At 58.8% G+C, this 14,483-nt stretch overlaps 1 protein-coding gene across 1 annotated transcript; it reads right to left on the bottom strand.

Moving 5' to 3' along the window:
- Positions 1–479: 479 nt before the first annotated feature.
- THEMIS2 (thymocyte selection associated family member 2) lies at positions 480–9,334 on the bottom strand. Its single transcript, XM_054223935.1, has 5 exons — positions 8,930–9,334; positions 3,987–4,127; positions 3,690–3,887; positions 2,268–3,380; positions 480–1,577 (listed from the first exon to the last, which is right to left on the bottom strand). The coding sequence occupies exons 1-5, from the start codon at positions 9,027–9,029 to the stop codon at positions 1,483–1,485; spliced, it is 1,647 nt and encodes a 548-aa protein (XP_054079910.1). The 5' UTR covers positions 9,030–9,334; the 3' UTR covers positions 480–1,482.
- Positions 9,335–14,483: the final 5,149 nt, after the last annotated feature.

Raw genomic sequence — 14,483 nt, 5'->3', positions numbered from 1 at the left:
AGCTGTGGCTGCCCCGTTCTTGGAGATGTTCAAGGCCAGGTTGGACAGGGCTTCGAGCAACCTGGGCTGGTGGGAGGAATTGGAGCAGATGATCTTTAAAGGTCTCTTCCAACCCAAACCATCCTGTGATCTGATCCTATGATTTAGGTGCCGTTAATGAACGGCTAGCGCGTGTTTGCAGGTGAGAGCTGGGTTCTCCCTCCTTGAGTGACTATTCCATGAAAGGACCTCAACAGCAATGGTCAGTGTCTCTCCCACAGTGCTGATCTCAGGAGCGTAAATCCCAGGGCAGAGCCAGAGGAGGAAACCAGCCCAAACCCAAGCTAGGACTCGAGCCAAGCTTGAATGAATGAGATCCTCTCTGCAGCTTTGGGACTCTGCCCTAGGCACTGAGTGAGGAACGGCGTGAACTGAAAACTCAACCCAAAGCTACTCTTCACTGGGAGAGGGGGAAAAAAGGGACAACAATTTGATCTTAAATGACATTTATTTTCCTGCTCTGATGTGAAAGGAGTGCAGTTGCGTGATGCAGGAGTGAAAAGCTCTCCCCTCGTCAGCTCTTTTCCCTTAATGCGCATCAGGACTATGAGGTCTTTGTCTCGGCTGCTTTCCTGGGGCTTTGCCAAACTTCCAGGAAATTAAGACCTGAACTTTGGACCTTATTTGGTTTCCAGGTCTTTTTTTTGCATCCAGTGCAATGAGTGCAGCAGGGACCTTCGTAGGTGCTAAGAATCTGCAGGAGTGCGACAAGCACGCTCACAAGCAAGAGGGGGTCATGGGGGCCTAGGACAAACATTACTTCCAGTTGCAAGTGCATTTAAAAATGGATGAGAAAGCCAGCAAAATCTAAAGCCACAATATTTTTACACAGTTTCTGCAGCCTTGGTGAGAAATTAGGCCAGAGTGGGAAGCGAGTTTGGCTGTACTTGAGAAAAATGCCTTATGAAGGTGGGTTTCTGATGTGCTCAGGTGTGTCACTCAGCCGTTTGAGCCCCAGCTGGGGCATCGCTTGCACTGTGTGAAGTACCTTGTCGTGTCTCCTCCTGACCCCATCCCACCCCACGTGCCAAACACTGTCTGGATGCGCTGGCCCCAAAGCATCTCCATCTGGAAGCGTCCGTAATCCCAGCCCAGCCACCGTGGTAATGCAGCGGAGCAGAGATCTGTAGCTCAGGACCTGGCATCTCAGTGGCATCTCGGTGGCCGCCCAGCTGTGTGCTGGTCCGGTGCTGTCAGAGTCCCACAGGTGACAGCTGAGGACGCAGCCCACAGCTCAACAGGGAGCTTTATTCTGTGCCTGGGGCTGTCCCGAGGGGGTGTGGGCAGCTTGCCTTCGAGGAAAGTGGGCACCTTTCTGCAGGAGTTGTGCAGTTGGAGGTTGCGCTGTGGATCCCTCGGGCTGTATTTAGCCTCTGCAAGGAACCGATGTCACGTGAGGTCTCAGAGTAGTTGGAGGCTGGGTGGCTTCCAGAAACCAGAGGACTAGAAGGGGAAAACTGCCTGCATTTTGCGAATTGTCTTTTGAATGTCATCATCCACAGTTTCGTAATCGTGTTCACCGTTGTCGCTGTCTGTGCCTAGAAGGGAAGGGAGAGCACAGCCTGCGGACGTGCACCCCACGGACCGCGCAGAATCCCGGCGGGGGAGGCCCCGACCTGCCCTCCCCACCGACACGGCAGGGACCGGGGTGGGGGGAGAAGGGCCTCTTGCGGTGTGGTGGCAGCTGCTCTGTCACCGCAGACACCAGCCTCTGTGGCCACGGGTCCCCTGCGATCTGTGGGGAGGGAAGGCGCCCCCTGCGCTAGCAGATGGAGGAAAAGGGCTTGTTGGCGGTGTTCACCGTGACATCCCCACTGAGGTCAAGCCTTGCGTGCCCTCATGCCATGGTCCCCGTGTGGGACAAGGGGATGGGGCAGCTCCCCATGGGTTACCCCACATGTGTGGGACAAGGGAATGGCGCAGACCCTGTGGGTACCCCCAACGTGTGGGACACAGGGGTGGGGTGATCACCTGTGGGTCCCTCCCTGCACCCGGGACGAGGGGGTGGGGATGTGCAGCCCCCACGGGGGCCCGGCTGGCAGGGGTGCAGACGTCCCCAGCTCAGCGTCCCTGCCCCAGGTCCCCATGAGGACAGCCCCGGCGAGGTGGTGGCCGGCAGCACGGCCTGCCGATGCTGCTGGGGGGGCCCCGTCCTCCCCCCATGGCAGTGCATCTCCAGGCTGAGCCCCGCGGAGGAGCCGGGGCCCGCGAGGTGCTGGGGGTCTCACCTGCATCCCTGGGGGCTCTCCGCCGGCCATACTGTTTGGAGGTGCTCGGCTGGGGCAGGGCTGGGAGCGGTGGCAGTGGAGGAGCCGGGCAGGCGCCTGCCGTCAGGGATCTGGGGGCTGTAGGGTGACGTCTCCCAGGGCTCATCCCCTGCTGTGTCCGCTTGGGGGGCCGTGGGGGTGGCGGGGCTGCGCTGCCGGGCAGCTGGGCCAGCAGCCGGTAGTAGAAGGCCTCAGTCAGCTCCTCCACCCGACATCGGAGGGTGCAGGGGGCCGGGGAGCGGACGGACCCCTCGCTCAGCAGGAGGGAGAAGTCCAGCCACCGCGGCGGGATCTCGAAGCCCTCCTCCGGCTCCTGGCAGAAGCTGCCGACCAGGAAGGGCTGGTCCAGGCGGGCCTCCAGCCGCAGGGCGGGCAGGGCGCCCAGCGCGTCCCGCTCCAGCCCCGGGTCGGCGGCCACCACCCGGACCTCGCAGGGCAGCGGCTGCTGATCCAGCAGCTCCGCCAGCCCGTACTTCTTGCCGTCACACATCTCCTCCACGAAGCCACCCCCCAGGTCCAGCGGCAGCAGCAGCTCTTCGCCATCCTCCTCCTCCCCGCCGTGGCGGTGGCAGAGCAGCCGGGTGCCAGGGCCACTCCCCTGCAGCCTCTGGGCCTCCAGCCGGTCGCCCACGCCGAGCGGAGGCACGTCGTCCCCCCGGCCCTCGCAGTCCTGCGTCACCACCACGTGCAGCCGCTGGCCGGGACGCAGGCCGGCCGCCAGCTCTTGCACCCCTGTGAACTGCCGGGGCCGCCGGCGGAACCGGCCCTGGTAGGCGCTGGAGAGGAGGAAATGGCGGCCACTGCTGGGGGCCGAGGCCAGGACCCGCCAGGCAGGAGAACGGCCGTGGAGATGCAGCCGCTGCCCCCGCTGCAGCCGCGAAACCCAGGCGCTCTCAAAGATGGTGGGGCCACCCGGACCCTCCAGGATCTCAGCCTGGGCCGGCAGCGCCTCCTCCATCCTCAGCACCTCGCTCAGCAGCAGCGGCCGGGCGAAGTGGACGTGCTGCGCCTCCTCCGTGACGTCCTCCACGTCCACCTCCAGCGTGGAGGGGATCTTCACCACGTCCCGACGCACTGCAGGGGCAGAGCCGCCCTGACCCTGTGCTCGGCCTCTCCCTGGCCCCATGTGGGGGATGACCCCACCTCATGACCCCCCCCACCTGCAGCCACCCACACCCTGCGCGTGGGGGTCCCAGCACCAAGCCGGTGTAGGCCCCCGACCCTGTCACCCCCATCCCAACCCCACAGCATCCCCCCCATGACCCCACAGCCTCGCTCCCCCAGCACCTCAGCACCCCGACCCTACAGCATCCCTGACTCCCCAGCACCTTACCCCAACCCCCCGGGCTCCCACCTCAGCCCCCCAGCCCCGTCCGGACTCACGGTGCATGGCGGCCTGCACCTCGTAGACGGGGTGCAGGAGCAGGGTGTGGGGGCCGATGGCGGGGCACAGCAGGGGCTGCGGCTGCCCGTTGCACCTCCCCAGCGCCTGGTGCAGCGTCAGGCCCCACTGCCCGCCACCCAGGAACGGTGTCTGCAGTGTCGGGTTCGACCCTGGGGCTGGGGCAGGCTGGAAAAAACCTGTGGGACAAGGAGGCTGAGCCCACGGGGGCTTCAATGGTCTCCCCCCATAGGAGGATACCCACCAGGTTCAGGCTGGGACGGGGCAGCCCTGCTCACCCTTAAACGTTGGCGGCAGCTCTTTTGTCCGCCCTGTCACCGTGTCCTCACAAATGACCTTCTGCAGTGCCACGGCCATGACTTTCAGCAGGTCGCCCGTTGACAAACAGCATTCGTTGCCCGAAATCTCGTACACGGACCCTGCAGGGTGAGGAGGGAGAGTTCCTCAAAGAAAATGCCTCTACCAGCATTTCATAGAATCACAGAGTGGTTTGGCTTGGAAAGGAGCTTCACAGATCATCTGGTCCAAATCCCCTTCCATGGACATGTCCCCCTGGACATCTTTCACTTGATCGGGTTGCTCAGAGCCCTGCCCAACCTGACCTTGAACACTTCCAACGACAGGGCATTCACGCTTCTCTGGGCAACCTGTTCCAGTGTCTCACCACCCTCTGTAAGCCTTTACTGCTCCCTCAGAACACCTTCAGGTGGTTGGGGCTCCTGTCAAACACTTGGGAGCTCCTGACTGAACTCAAACATACAAAGGAGGTGTGTGAGTGGTGGCAGCAGGACAGGTGGCCCAGGAGGAGCACAGAGACACGTGGTCTAGCATGCAGGGATGGGGTTAGGAAAGCCAAAGCCAGCCCGGAGCTGAATCTGCTGAGGGATGTGAAGAGCAACAAGAAAGGCTTCTACAAGGACACCAAGAGCAAAAGGAAGAGACGGGAAAACGCAGGTCTGCGGCTGAATGGGGCAGGGGACCTGTGACAAAGGGCACAGTAAAGGCAGATACTCTCAATGCCTTCTTGGCCTCAGTCTTTACAGGTATGACGAGCCTTCAAGGAATCGCCCTGAGACCCGGGGGAAATTCTGGAGCAAGAAAGACCTACCCTTGGTGGAAGAGGACCAGGTAAGGGAGCACGAAACAGACATACATAAGCCCGCGGGGCCTGTCAGGATGTGCTGACTTTGTGAGGCCACTCTCTATTATCTTTGAGAGGTCACGGGCAATCGAGAGAGGTTCCTGAAGACTGGGAAAAAAGCAAATGTCACTCAAGAGAGGCAAGGAAGGGACCTACAGGCCAGTCATGTGCCCTTCAAACCCTGGGAAGGTGATGAAGCAGATAATTCTGCTAAACCATTACCAGATACATGAAGGATGAAAAGGTGACTGGCATTAGTCAGCATGGAGAAATCATGCTTTATCCAACCTGATCACCTTCTACAATGATGTGACTGTCTCGATGGACGAGGGGAGAGCAGTGAATATTGGTACCTTGACTTCAGTAAGGCTTTTGGCACTATCTCCCATCACATCCTCGTAGAGAAGCGGATGAAGAATGGGCTGGATGAGCAGACTGAAGGTAACGAGGTGGACTGAAACCTGGCTGAACAGCAGGGCCCAGAAGGTGGTGATCAGTGGTCCCAAGTCTAGGTGGAGGCCAGTCACTAGCGGTGTGCCCCAGGGATCCATACTGGGCCCAATCCTGCTTAACTTCTTCGTGAGTGATCTGGATGATGGGACAGAGCGCACCGACAGCAAGTCTGCAGATGACACCAAACTGGGAGGAGAGGCTGATAGTCCAGAGGGTCATGACGCCAGCCAGAGGGACCTCCACAGGCTGGAGGAACGGGCTGACAGGAAACTCATGCAGTTCAACAAGGAGAAGTGCAAAGTCCTGCCCCTGGGAAGGACCAGCCCACGGCACCAGCAGATGCTGGGAGCCACCTGGCTGGAAAGCAGCTTGGGAGAAAAGGACCTGGGTGTCCTGGTGGACACCAGGTTGAACATGAGCCAGCAACACGCCCTTGCTGCAAAGGCAGCGAATGGTGTCCTGGGCTGCATTAGGCAAAGTATGGACAGCAGGTCGAGGGAGGTGATCCTTCCCCTCTGCTCAGCACTTGTGAAGCCACCCCTGGAGCGCTGTGTCCAGTGAGTTCCCCAGTACGAGAGAAACATGGACAGCCTGGAGAGAGTCCAACAAAGGGCCACAAGGATGATGAAAGGACTGAAGGATCTCTCCCATGAGGAAAGGCCAAGAGAACTGGGACTGTTCAGCCTGGAGAAGACAAGGCTCAAGGGGGAATCTCATCAATGCACATAAATATCTGAAGGGAGGACGCAAAGCCAGGTTCTTCTCAGTGGTGCCCAGTGCCAGGACCAGAGGCAATGGGCACAAGCTGGAACACGCGAAACTTCCTCTGAATGCAAGAAAACATTTTTTTTTGCTGTGACCGGTGGTCAAGCACTGGGACAGGTTGCCCAGAGAGGTTGCGGAGTCTCCATCATTGGAGATATTCAAAACCCAGCTGGACTAAGTCCGGAGCAACCAGCTCCTGCTGACCCTGCTTGAGCTGGGGGTTGGTCTGGATGATCCCTAGCCACCTGCCACCCTCGGTGATTTAGTGCTTCCCATCACAGGTGCTCATGGCGTGTGCCATTAACAAATGCCAGTTACATAGTGGGGTCCCCCCGGCCCGGCCAGCTGCGATGAGGTCCCCAGGGCAGCAGGGAGAGGGCTGACCCATGGCCTGGCCCTGGCCGCAGGCTTTGTCCTGCTGGGACATGAGCCAAGCCTGAGTGTCCTGGCACTCATGGGTGCGCGCACAGCCCTGAGGGAGCCCCGGTGCCTACGGCGGGGCCAAGGGGACCGCCGACCGCTGGGACGGCAGAAGGGGGCTATAGGATGGGGGTGGAGGGTCCTGGGGAAGGAGGGCAGCTGTTCAGGGACAGGCAGAGCTGGTCCACGGGCTCAGCGGTGGGCAGAGGTGGGGCTGGCACAGATTCACCCGGTGAACGGGGTGAGCCGGTGCCTTTGGCCACGGTGGCAACATGTTGGTTTAGGGCCCCGGCACACACAGCCAGGCCAGCAGGTCTGGGCAGCACAGACGGAGCCAGGGCAGGACATGCCGCCAGAGACGGGCTGGTGTCCCCGCCCTCGGTATTGATGCCCGAGCACAGAGGGACGGACGGTGCTGCAGGCACTGCCACACCACTGACCGCCTGTGGAGTGCAGGTGGGACCGTCCAGGAGAGTGTCGTCCCGCCGGGTGCGGGGAAACCTCGCAATGGAAATAAATGTGAAAAAATAAACCACAGGAAGAGGTGTATGAAAGCTAGGAAGTTTCAGAAAGTATTGCATGTTGCGTAAGCCTCGGTTCCCCTCTTCCAGCCCTCCCGTGCCCTGTCACGACAGCATCGAGGGCATGGGCTAAAGAGGGAGGAAACGCAGCGCCAGGCTGCCCTGACCCGCTGCTGCGGAGATGTCTCACACCCTGGGTGCAGAGACCCAGGGAACTCCACGCACACGTGGCACGGCTGGCCTGTGGCTGGCAAGGCCTGTGGCCGGCAAGACACACAGACACACACAGCTGCGGATGCCCTGTGCAGGACCCCCGAGCGCTCGTCACCTCTGCAGCAGCACCAGCCGGAGCGGTTTTGCAACATACAGCAGGACGAAGAGCGCAGAGGAGGTGGGGAGCGTGTGGCTGAGAGAGGGGCCCGAGAAGGGGCTGAGACCAGCAGCAGTCGTCTGACATCTTGGGGATCCACCCAAATTTTTTTGCTAACAAAATCCCAGAAGTACTAAGACCGTCAGTAGCGGCAGGAAATCCAGAGGTGTTCAAGAAAATTCATCGGCTGAGGAGGGCACACTGCAAGGTGCGACACCGACTGATCCCCAGTGTCTTCTCGTCGGTCTGCGAGGTCCAGCACCGTTCGCCAGCAGCCGAGGGAAGGCACGACCAGGGAGCTGTCTGTCTGAGGGGCCTTTGTTGGGCTGATGCTTATTTCTAGGGAATCAGTAACAAGCAGAAGCTTGCACAGCCTGTGTCCTGGAAAGCTTCCAGTGCTGGTAGCTGTGCAGGGGTCATAACGGAAAAGATGAGCAGTACAGAAGAGCAAAACGGGAATGGCTGGAGGCTGATCCGATGCAACCCAGACGAGAAATGCAGCAGGAAAAATTCAGCGGTCGATCCCGCTGCAAAGGGATGGGGTAAACGTGCCTTTCCTGGCGCTGGAGCTCCTCGGGCTACATGACCGCGATACCCTCCAACACAAGCAATACCCCTCCTACCCCTAAATCTCTGCATTCGTTGAGCTGCTACCAAACCTTCTCCCCTCCCTGAGGTGAACTCGCGACCCCTTGCTACGCGAAGCAGAAAGCACCAGCTACCTCACCACGACTACCAGCAACTGCTGAAGAAATTGACTGCTGCTGTGGTCACAGCGGCATTTTCACTCGTTTAGCAACATTAAGATGTTATCAAGGCCACCAGAAGCCTTTGGGAAAGCTAAACATCCATCCTAACTGAGCTAGCAGAGGGAGACCACCCAACCGCTCTCCTACTCATAAAAAGTCAGTGTAACCTGAACAAATGCTACAAATCCTACAAGTCCCGATGGTAATTGCCACATTGGTGTTTCCAGGATCCTGCTGTGCTTTCCCAGCATTTTTAGGAGCCCCAGGAATCCAGCAAAAGCATTTGCTAATTTCTGACCCCGTTTCAAGGCTTCTCCTTGACCTAAGATGTCCCTGGGGATGTGGCCCAGGAGGAAGCAGAGAGCCCAGACCAGGCTGTTCTCCGTACCCTTACTGGTCTCCTCACAGCGGGGCCAGGGGCAATGCCACCCCACCTTCCTCCAGCCGCTCAGCCCGTGGCACCATCCCTGCCAGATCCACCACCAGCAGGCGATCCGCTGCCTGGGAGGACCAGCGTGGATGGTTTTTGGTGCCCCACCACTTCCCTAGCAGCATGACCGAACGCACTGGGGCACTCGGCTGGGTGGGCACTGGCTGCAGAAGAGAATGTTTTCTGCAAGCAGCTGTGCCTTAGGCACCACCGCCTGACAGTGGCACGAGGACCTGTGCCTCTCCCTGGACACGAGCACCTCGGTGGCAGGGGACCAGCCATCTTGAAGGCAGGAGAGGGCAGCCCGGGCTGCGGTGGCACAGAACGGGGAAGGTGGGCACCCTTTGCAGGCAGTGGGCGGCCGGCACTCACCTTGGAAGTAGACACCGGAGCAAATCCTGAGGATGCGGGGCAGGGTGGCGGGGTCCAGGGAGCAGATGTATTCCTGGAAGGAGAGGGGCTCCATGGCCATGCTGCCGGGTGCTCCGGGGCACTCTGCAGAGAGGGGAACTGTGTGGGCTCCGATTTCACTTCTGCCTGCCTTTTACTTCTGCTTCTGGCAGGGGTAAGTTCCCTCTCTGGCGTTAGACTGACGCTGCCGGCAGCTCTCCAGCCTGCACAGACTGAGCAACGTGCCGCTGGGACAACCCACCTCCCAGCCCCCATCGCGGCTTGCTGTCCCCCAGTCCTGGCCCTGGTGGTGCCACCGGTGCTGAGGGTGGACCTCCCCAATGGATCCCCCCCAGCTCTGCCATGGTGCTGTCCTGGCGGGACTGATGCTCCAGCCTGTCCTACCCGGGCTGTCCCCATCGCGCGGCTCCCATGTACCAGCCTGTCCTGCCCCTCTGCGGCTGGGCCAGACAGAGTGATGGTGCCAGACACAGTGACAGACGACGGATGCTGATCGTGCCAGAGAAAGCGAAGGGCTACGTCCAGACAGCCCTCGCCCCTTACAAACACACGGGGCACCTCCATCCCGCTCACCTCTGGGCTTTCAGACCCCGCTTGCCCCGGCACAGACGTCCTGTGCACCATGCTCCGGCTGCGCTCAGCGTGCGGAGAGGGGAGTCAGTGGGTCTGGGCCGCGTGTCACTGCGGCCACACCAAACTCCCATGCCTTCGGGACAGGCAGCAGCACCCGCCTCACTCTCCTGTAGACACGAGCCCCATCCTCCACCAAAGCAGCCGAGCATGGTCCCGGGCTGCCGGCCCCACAGGCTGCCAAGGTGGGAATGGGAGTTCTGGGAGCTGCTGCTCCTGATGAGCTTCATCTTTGTAACGATTTTCCTTTAACTTCCCATACAAATAAAACCAAAGCTGCAGGTTAAGAACAGGAGCAGGATGGGACTTAATGTAGGAAAGAAACCTGGAGAAAGATATTTTTAAGTAGACAATGCAGAAAAAAAGGCTACTTTGCCTCCAGCTGCAGAAGTCAGCTGTTAGTCAGTGTGGAATGAAGCAATCTGAGGGACAGAGTGCTGGCGCACCGAGATTCCCCCGTGCCAGGCAATTTCAGTGGGCCGGGCAGGGTGCCACAGCAGCAGGGATGTCTAGAGGACTTCAGGGCAAACTGACGCTTGGAGCTGGACTAACTAGAGCAGATCAGATGTGTCAAGGTCTTGACAACCTACAAGGATGGAGACCTTCCACCTCCCTGGCGATCTGGCAAAGGGCTGCACCACCCTCCCAGAGATGTCTTCCTAATGCCCAGCCTGCAGCTCCCAAGCTGTAGATGTGGCCATTGGCCCTCACTGTCACGTCTGCCATTGCTGAGAAGAATTTGGCTGCAAAACCGTCCTTCAAGCAGTTGCGGGCCGCTGTTAGGTTGTCCTTCTCCTCTTCACTAGACAAAACCAGCCCAGCTCCCACAAACACTCCTCACGGGTTGTGTGCCCAGCCCCACCACCATCTTGGTTGCCCTTTGGTGGTTCCTCTCCCACATCCCTCCTCTTGAACTCCGGGTTCAACATCGTCCACTATTCCCAGAGCAGGCAGGAGGGATGGCTTCCCTTGACCTGTCAGCCATGACCTGGTCTTAGTCCTGCGGATGGTTTGCCCTGTCTACAGCCAGACCGTGGCCGTGGTGTTGCATGTTGAGGATAAGGGGGAAAAGAGGCAGGAACTGCCACGTGCCATCCCCTTTTGGACAGCCAGCATCTTGCTCCCCAGCAGGACAGGCTGTCCCAGGCAGGCTCAGCACCACTGCAGAAGGCATAGGGATGCCAAGCCCATGCTGACGGGGCATTGCAAGATCTACAGCAGGGCAGCGGCACACGAGCCTGCGTGGAACCAGAGGAATGAAGCTAAAGGGGGTGAAAGAGCCCAAGCAGCAGAAGTTCAGATGCCATCAGCTTTATCATTGTGAAATGGGAATGGGACAGAGTGCCTGGGAGAAATAGCCTTTTTATCAACAGCTGGGAAGAAAGTGTATTTTGTTGTACCAAACAATGTCAAGAACCCCTGAAGGGCAGGGCCAAACTAACCCTGGGAGGTCAGGAAACTCTCAATACAGTACAGAGAAGCCCCCAGAGCTGCAGAGCTTGTCCCTCTGGGGCCGTTTTGCTGCTCTAAGGCAGGGTCCAGGGAGGAGCTGAACAGGTGTATTGCCCTGGAAATCACAGAGTAAGTTGAATAGCCAACAGCAAAGGTCTCTGGACACCAAGCATCTGTTCCTCCATTCTCAAACAGTCCCTGAGGAACCAGTCACGTGCCTAGACAGTCCGAAACCCCAGTGGCAAGGCTGACTCCAGGGCCTCTCCACAGGGAACGGGTGACGGTGGTCATGGTGAGCATCCCTGGCAAGCCAGGGTGTGGATTTCGGTACAACTGAGACCTATGTTTGTAGCTGCAGGAAGAGAATGAGGGTCTCCCCAGCTGACGTGCTGGTCTAGTTCAAAACAGAAGAGTGCGGCCACAGCCACCCCTTCATACCTGTGCTCTGCTACCTGCCTGGGGAAAATGGGAGGGGAACAGAAGGAATTAGCTTGAAAAACAGCCATAGAAAAATATGTCTAAAGATAAAAAGTCACTTCAGGAACGAGAAACACACAGTAGCCTAAACCGGACAGCTGAGCAGTCCATTGTTTGCACGTAACAAGCTGATTGTGGTTGAGTAAGATACCAAACGCTGCCTGCTCCTCGCTGAGGTTTCCTCCCAGGGACACGTGATAACCTAACACCGAGCAGAGCTGGCACAGAGAAACCCAGCGCTAGTGCAGCTCCCCAGAGCTCTGCTCACTGACACCTTCCTGGGATGCTGCTGGGCACCGCTGGTCCAGCAGCCCCCGACTCCCAGGGCCCCCGATATGCCCGGTGAGCGACACAGGGAGACAGGCTCAAGGGGGACGCTGATACCCCAAGCTGCAGAGCGTGGCTGTGAAAGGGCAGCTGAGGACCCAGCGGGCAAATCTCCATGGGAAGCCTGGAAAAATAAACGGGCTCACACAGGTGTCCAAGCCCTGGACACAGTTACAACGATCACGGCCATGGAGAGCAACTGTGGTCAGCTTCACTGGCTCTGCCTGAAAGAGGCTTCCAGGAGCGGGACTTCAGGCCGCTGGGCTCCACCAGCAAAGAGACAGGACTTGGCCATGGTGAGTCAGAGCCAAGGAGGAAGCAGCATCTCGTCTTCAGGAATGGGGAAGAGCTGCAAGGAAAAGGGAGTCAGGAGAGGCAGAGACACGTTCAAGACAGCTCACTATGGGCCAAGGGGCTGAGCAGCTCTGCTTTAGGGCCGGTGAAGCCTGCTGTCCTCTCCTGGTAGCTTAGCCTTGATTTCCTCAGGGGACGGATGAAGGAAGTTGTTGCTTCGTAGCTCCCCAGAAGCACGTGTAGCAGTCCCTCGAGGTTTGGGATGCCTCTGGGAACAACAGAGCAGTTGAAGGAAGAAAAGGCAGCAAACACATTAGGGTTGCATCGTCCCAAACACAGCCAAAGCACCGAGCTCAGTAAATGGGTGGAACACTTTCACTTCCTCCTGCTCTCCCCAGGCGGGTGTGCATCTGCCCGTGCCGCCTGCGAGGGGAGGGGCAGGCCATGGCAGGGCCCTGAGAACGGCTGCTTTATTTCACACGCTCATCGAAACCAGCACATCCCCTTTCCCAAAACCAGCCCTCGCTTCCCCACAGCAAGCACTCCAGCACTCTGCAGGGGCTGAGGAAAGACTATTCTTTCCCCACAGCAGACATTTCCACATCAGCCACCCAGGGTGTGACACTGGGATGGCTTAGGCTCAGGCTAGACACACACTCCCTGGACTGAGGGTCCTCTGTGAGCATCATCACCTCTTGGAGTTCAAGTTCAGAGGTGATCCTGCCCAGCAGGTGCCACCTTCCGGGGGGTCCCCTGTAAGAGCAGGGCAGCATTTAGAGATGCTCCAACGCAACAGCACGCGCAGCAGAAGAAACTAAAGCCCCAAGTGATAGAACTGCTCATCCCAGGAAGCAGGACCCAGCTCATTGCCAAGGCCAGAGGAGCTGTGCATCAGGAAGGCCGAGAAAGAGGGAACGTCAATAGCAGAGGGCCCTGATGGCACTGCAGCATCACGTACAGCGCCTTGATGATCCTGTCCATGCTCCTTTTGGAGCTCACAGGTACTTCCCTGCCATCCACTACCCAGCCCTGTGCTAATGCTAACCCAGCATCATCTCACTAGATGAGACGTGTTCTTAACGCTCTCCAGCAGAGTGGTGGGAGAGCCAGGACCCATGAGAGGTTTTGTTTCTTACCCTGCTGAGGCTCTAACAGGGGTGATGAGGAGCAGGGGACCCAGCACTGCCAAGCCCACCACTAAGCCATGTCCCTCAGCACCACGTCTACCCATCTTTTGAATACCTCCAGGGGTGGCGACTCCACCACTTCTCTGGGCAGCCTGTTCCAATGTTTGATAACGCTTTCAGCGAAGAATTTTTTCCTAATATCCAACTTAAACCTCCCCTGGTACAACTTGAGGCCATTTCCTCCTGTCCTATCACTTGGGAGAAGAGACCGACTCCCCCTGGCTACCCCCTCCTTTCAGGGAGCTGCAGAGAGCGAGAAGGTCTCCCTTCAGCCTCCTCTTCTCCAGGCTGAACACCCCCAGCTCCCTCAGCTGCTCCTCACCAGACTTGTGCTCCAGACCCCTCACCAGCTCCGTTGCCCTTCTCTGGACACGGTCCAGCACCTCAATGTCTTTTTTGTGGTGAGGAGCCCAAAACTGGACACCGCGCTCGAGGTGGGGCCTCATCAGCGCTGAGTACAGGGGGACGGTCACTGCCCCAGTCCTGCTGGCCACACTGTTCCTGACACAGGCCAGGATGCTGTTGGCCTTCTGGGCCACCTGGGCACACTGCTGGCTCATATTCAGCTGCTGTTGACCAACACCCCCAGGTCCTTTTCTGCCGGGCAGCTCTCCAGACACTCTGTCCCAAGCCTATAGCGGTTGCACAGGGTAGTTGTGACCCAAGTGCAGGGCCTGGCCCTTGGCCCTGTTGAACCGCACACCATTGGCCTCAGCCCATCCATCCAGCCTGTCCACATCCCTCTGTAGAGCCGTCCTACCCTCCAGCAGACCGACGCTCCCACCAACTTGGTGTTACCTGCGAACTTGCTGAGGGTGCCCTTGATCCCCTTGCCCAGGTTTTTGATAAAGATATTAAAGAGAACAGGCCCCAGTTCCGAGCCCTGGGGAACACCACTTGTGACGGGACGCCAACTGGATTGAACTCCATTCACCACCACTCTCCAGGCCCGGCCTCCAGCCATTTTTTCACCCAGTGAAGCGTACGTCTGTCCAGGCCATGGGCAGACAGTTTCTCCAGGAGAACGCTGTGGGAAACCGTGTCGAAGGCTTTACTAAAGTCCAAGTAAACAACACCCAGCCTTTCCCTCATCTGCCAAGCGGGCCACCTTGTCACAGAAGGAGATCAGGTTAGTCAAGCAGGACCTG

The sequence above is a fragment of the Rissa tridactyla genome, chromosome 18 (genome assembly GCF_028500815.1).
Source record: "Rissa tridactyla isolate bRisTri1 chromosome 18, bRisTri1.patW.cur.20221130, whole genome shotgun sequence".
In the NCBI taxonomy this organism is placed as follows: Eukaryota; Metazoa; Chordata; class Aves; order Charadriiformes; family Laridae; genus Rissa; species Rissa tridactyla.
This window is presented reverse-complemented; position numbering and strand designations above follow the sequence as displayed.

Bases quoted from the DNA above. Each gene is read 5' to 3' on its own strand.
- THEMIS2 (XM_054223935.1), bottom strand. From the start codon at position 9,029: ATGGCCATGGAGCCCCTCTCCTTCCAGGAATACATCTGCTCCCTGGAC. The intron at 4,128-8,929 runs GTGAGTGCCGGC...CTCACCCTGCAG, and splicing joins CTCCGGTGTCTACTTCCAAG to GGTCCGTGTACGAGATTTCG. The intron at 3,888-3,986 runs GTGAGCAGGGCT...CTTGTCCCACAG, and splicing joins GCTGCCGCCAACGTTTAAGG to GTTTTTTCCAGCCTGCCCCA.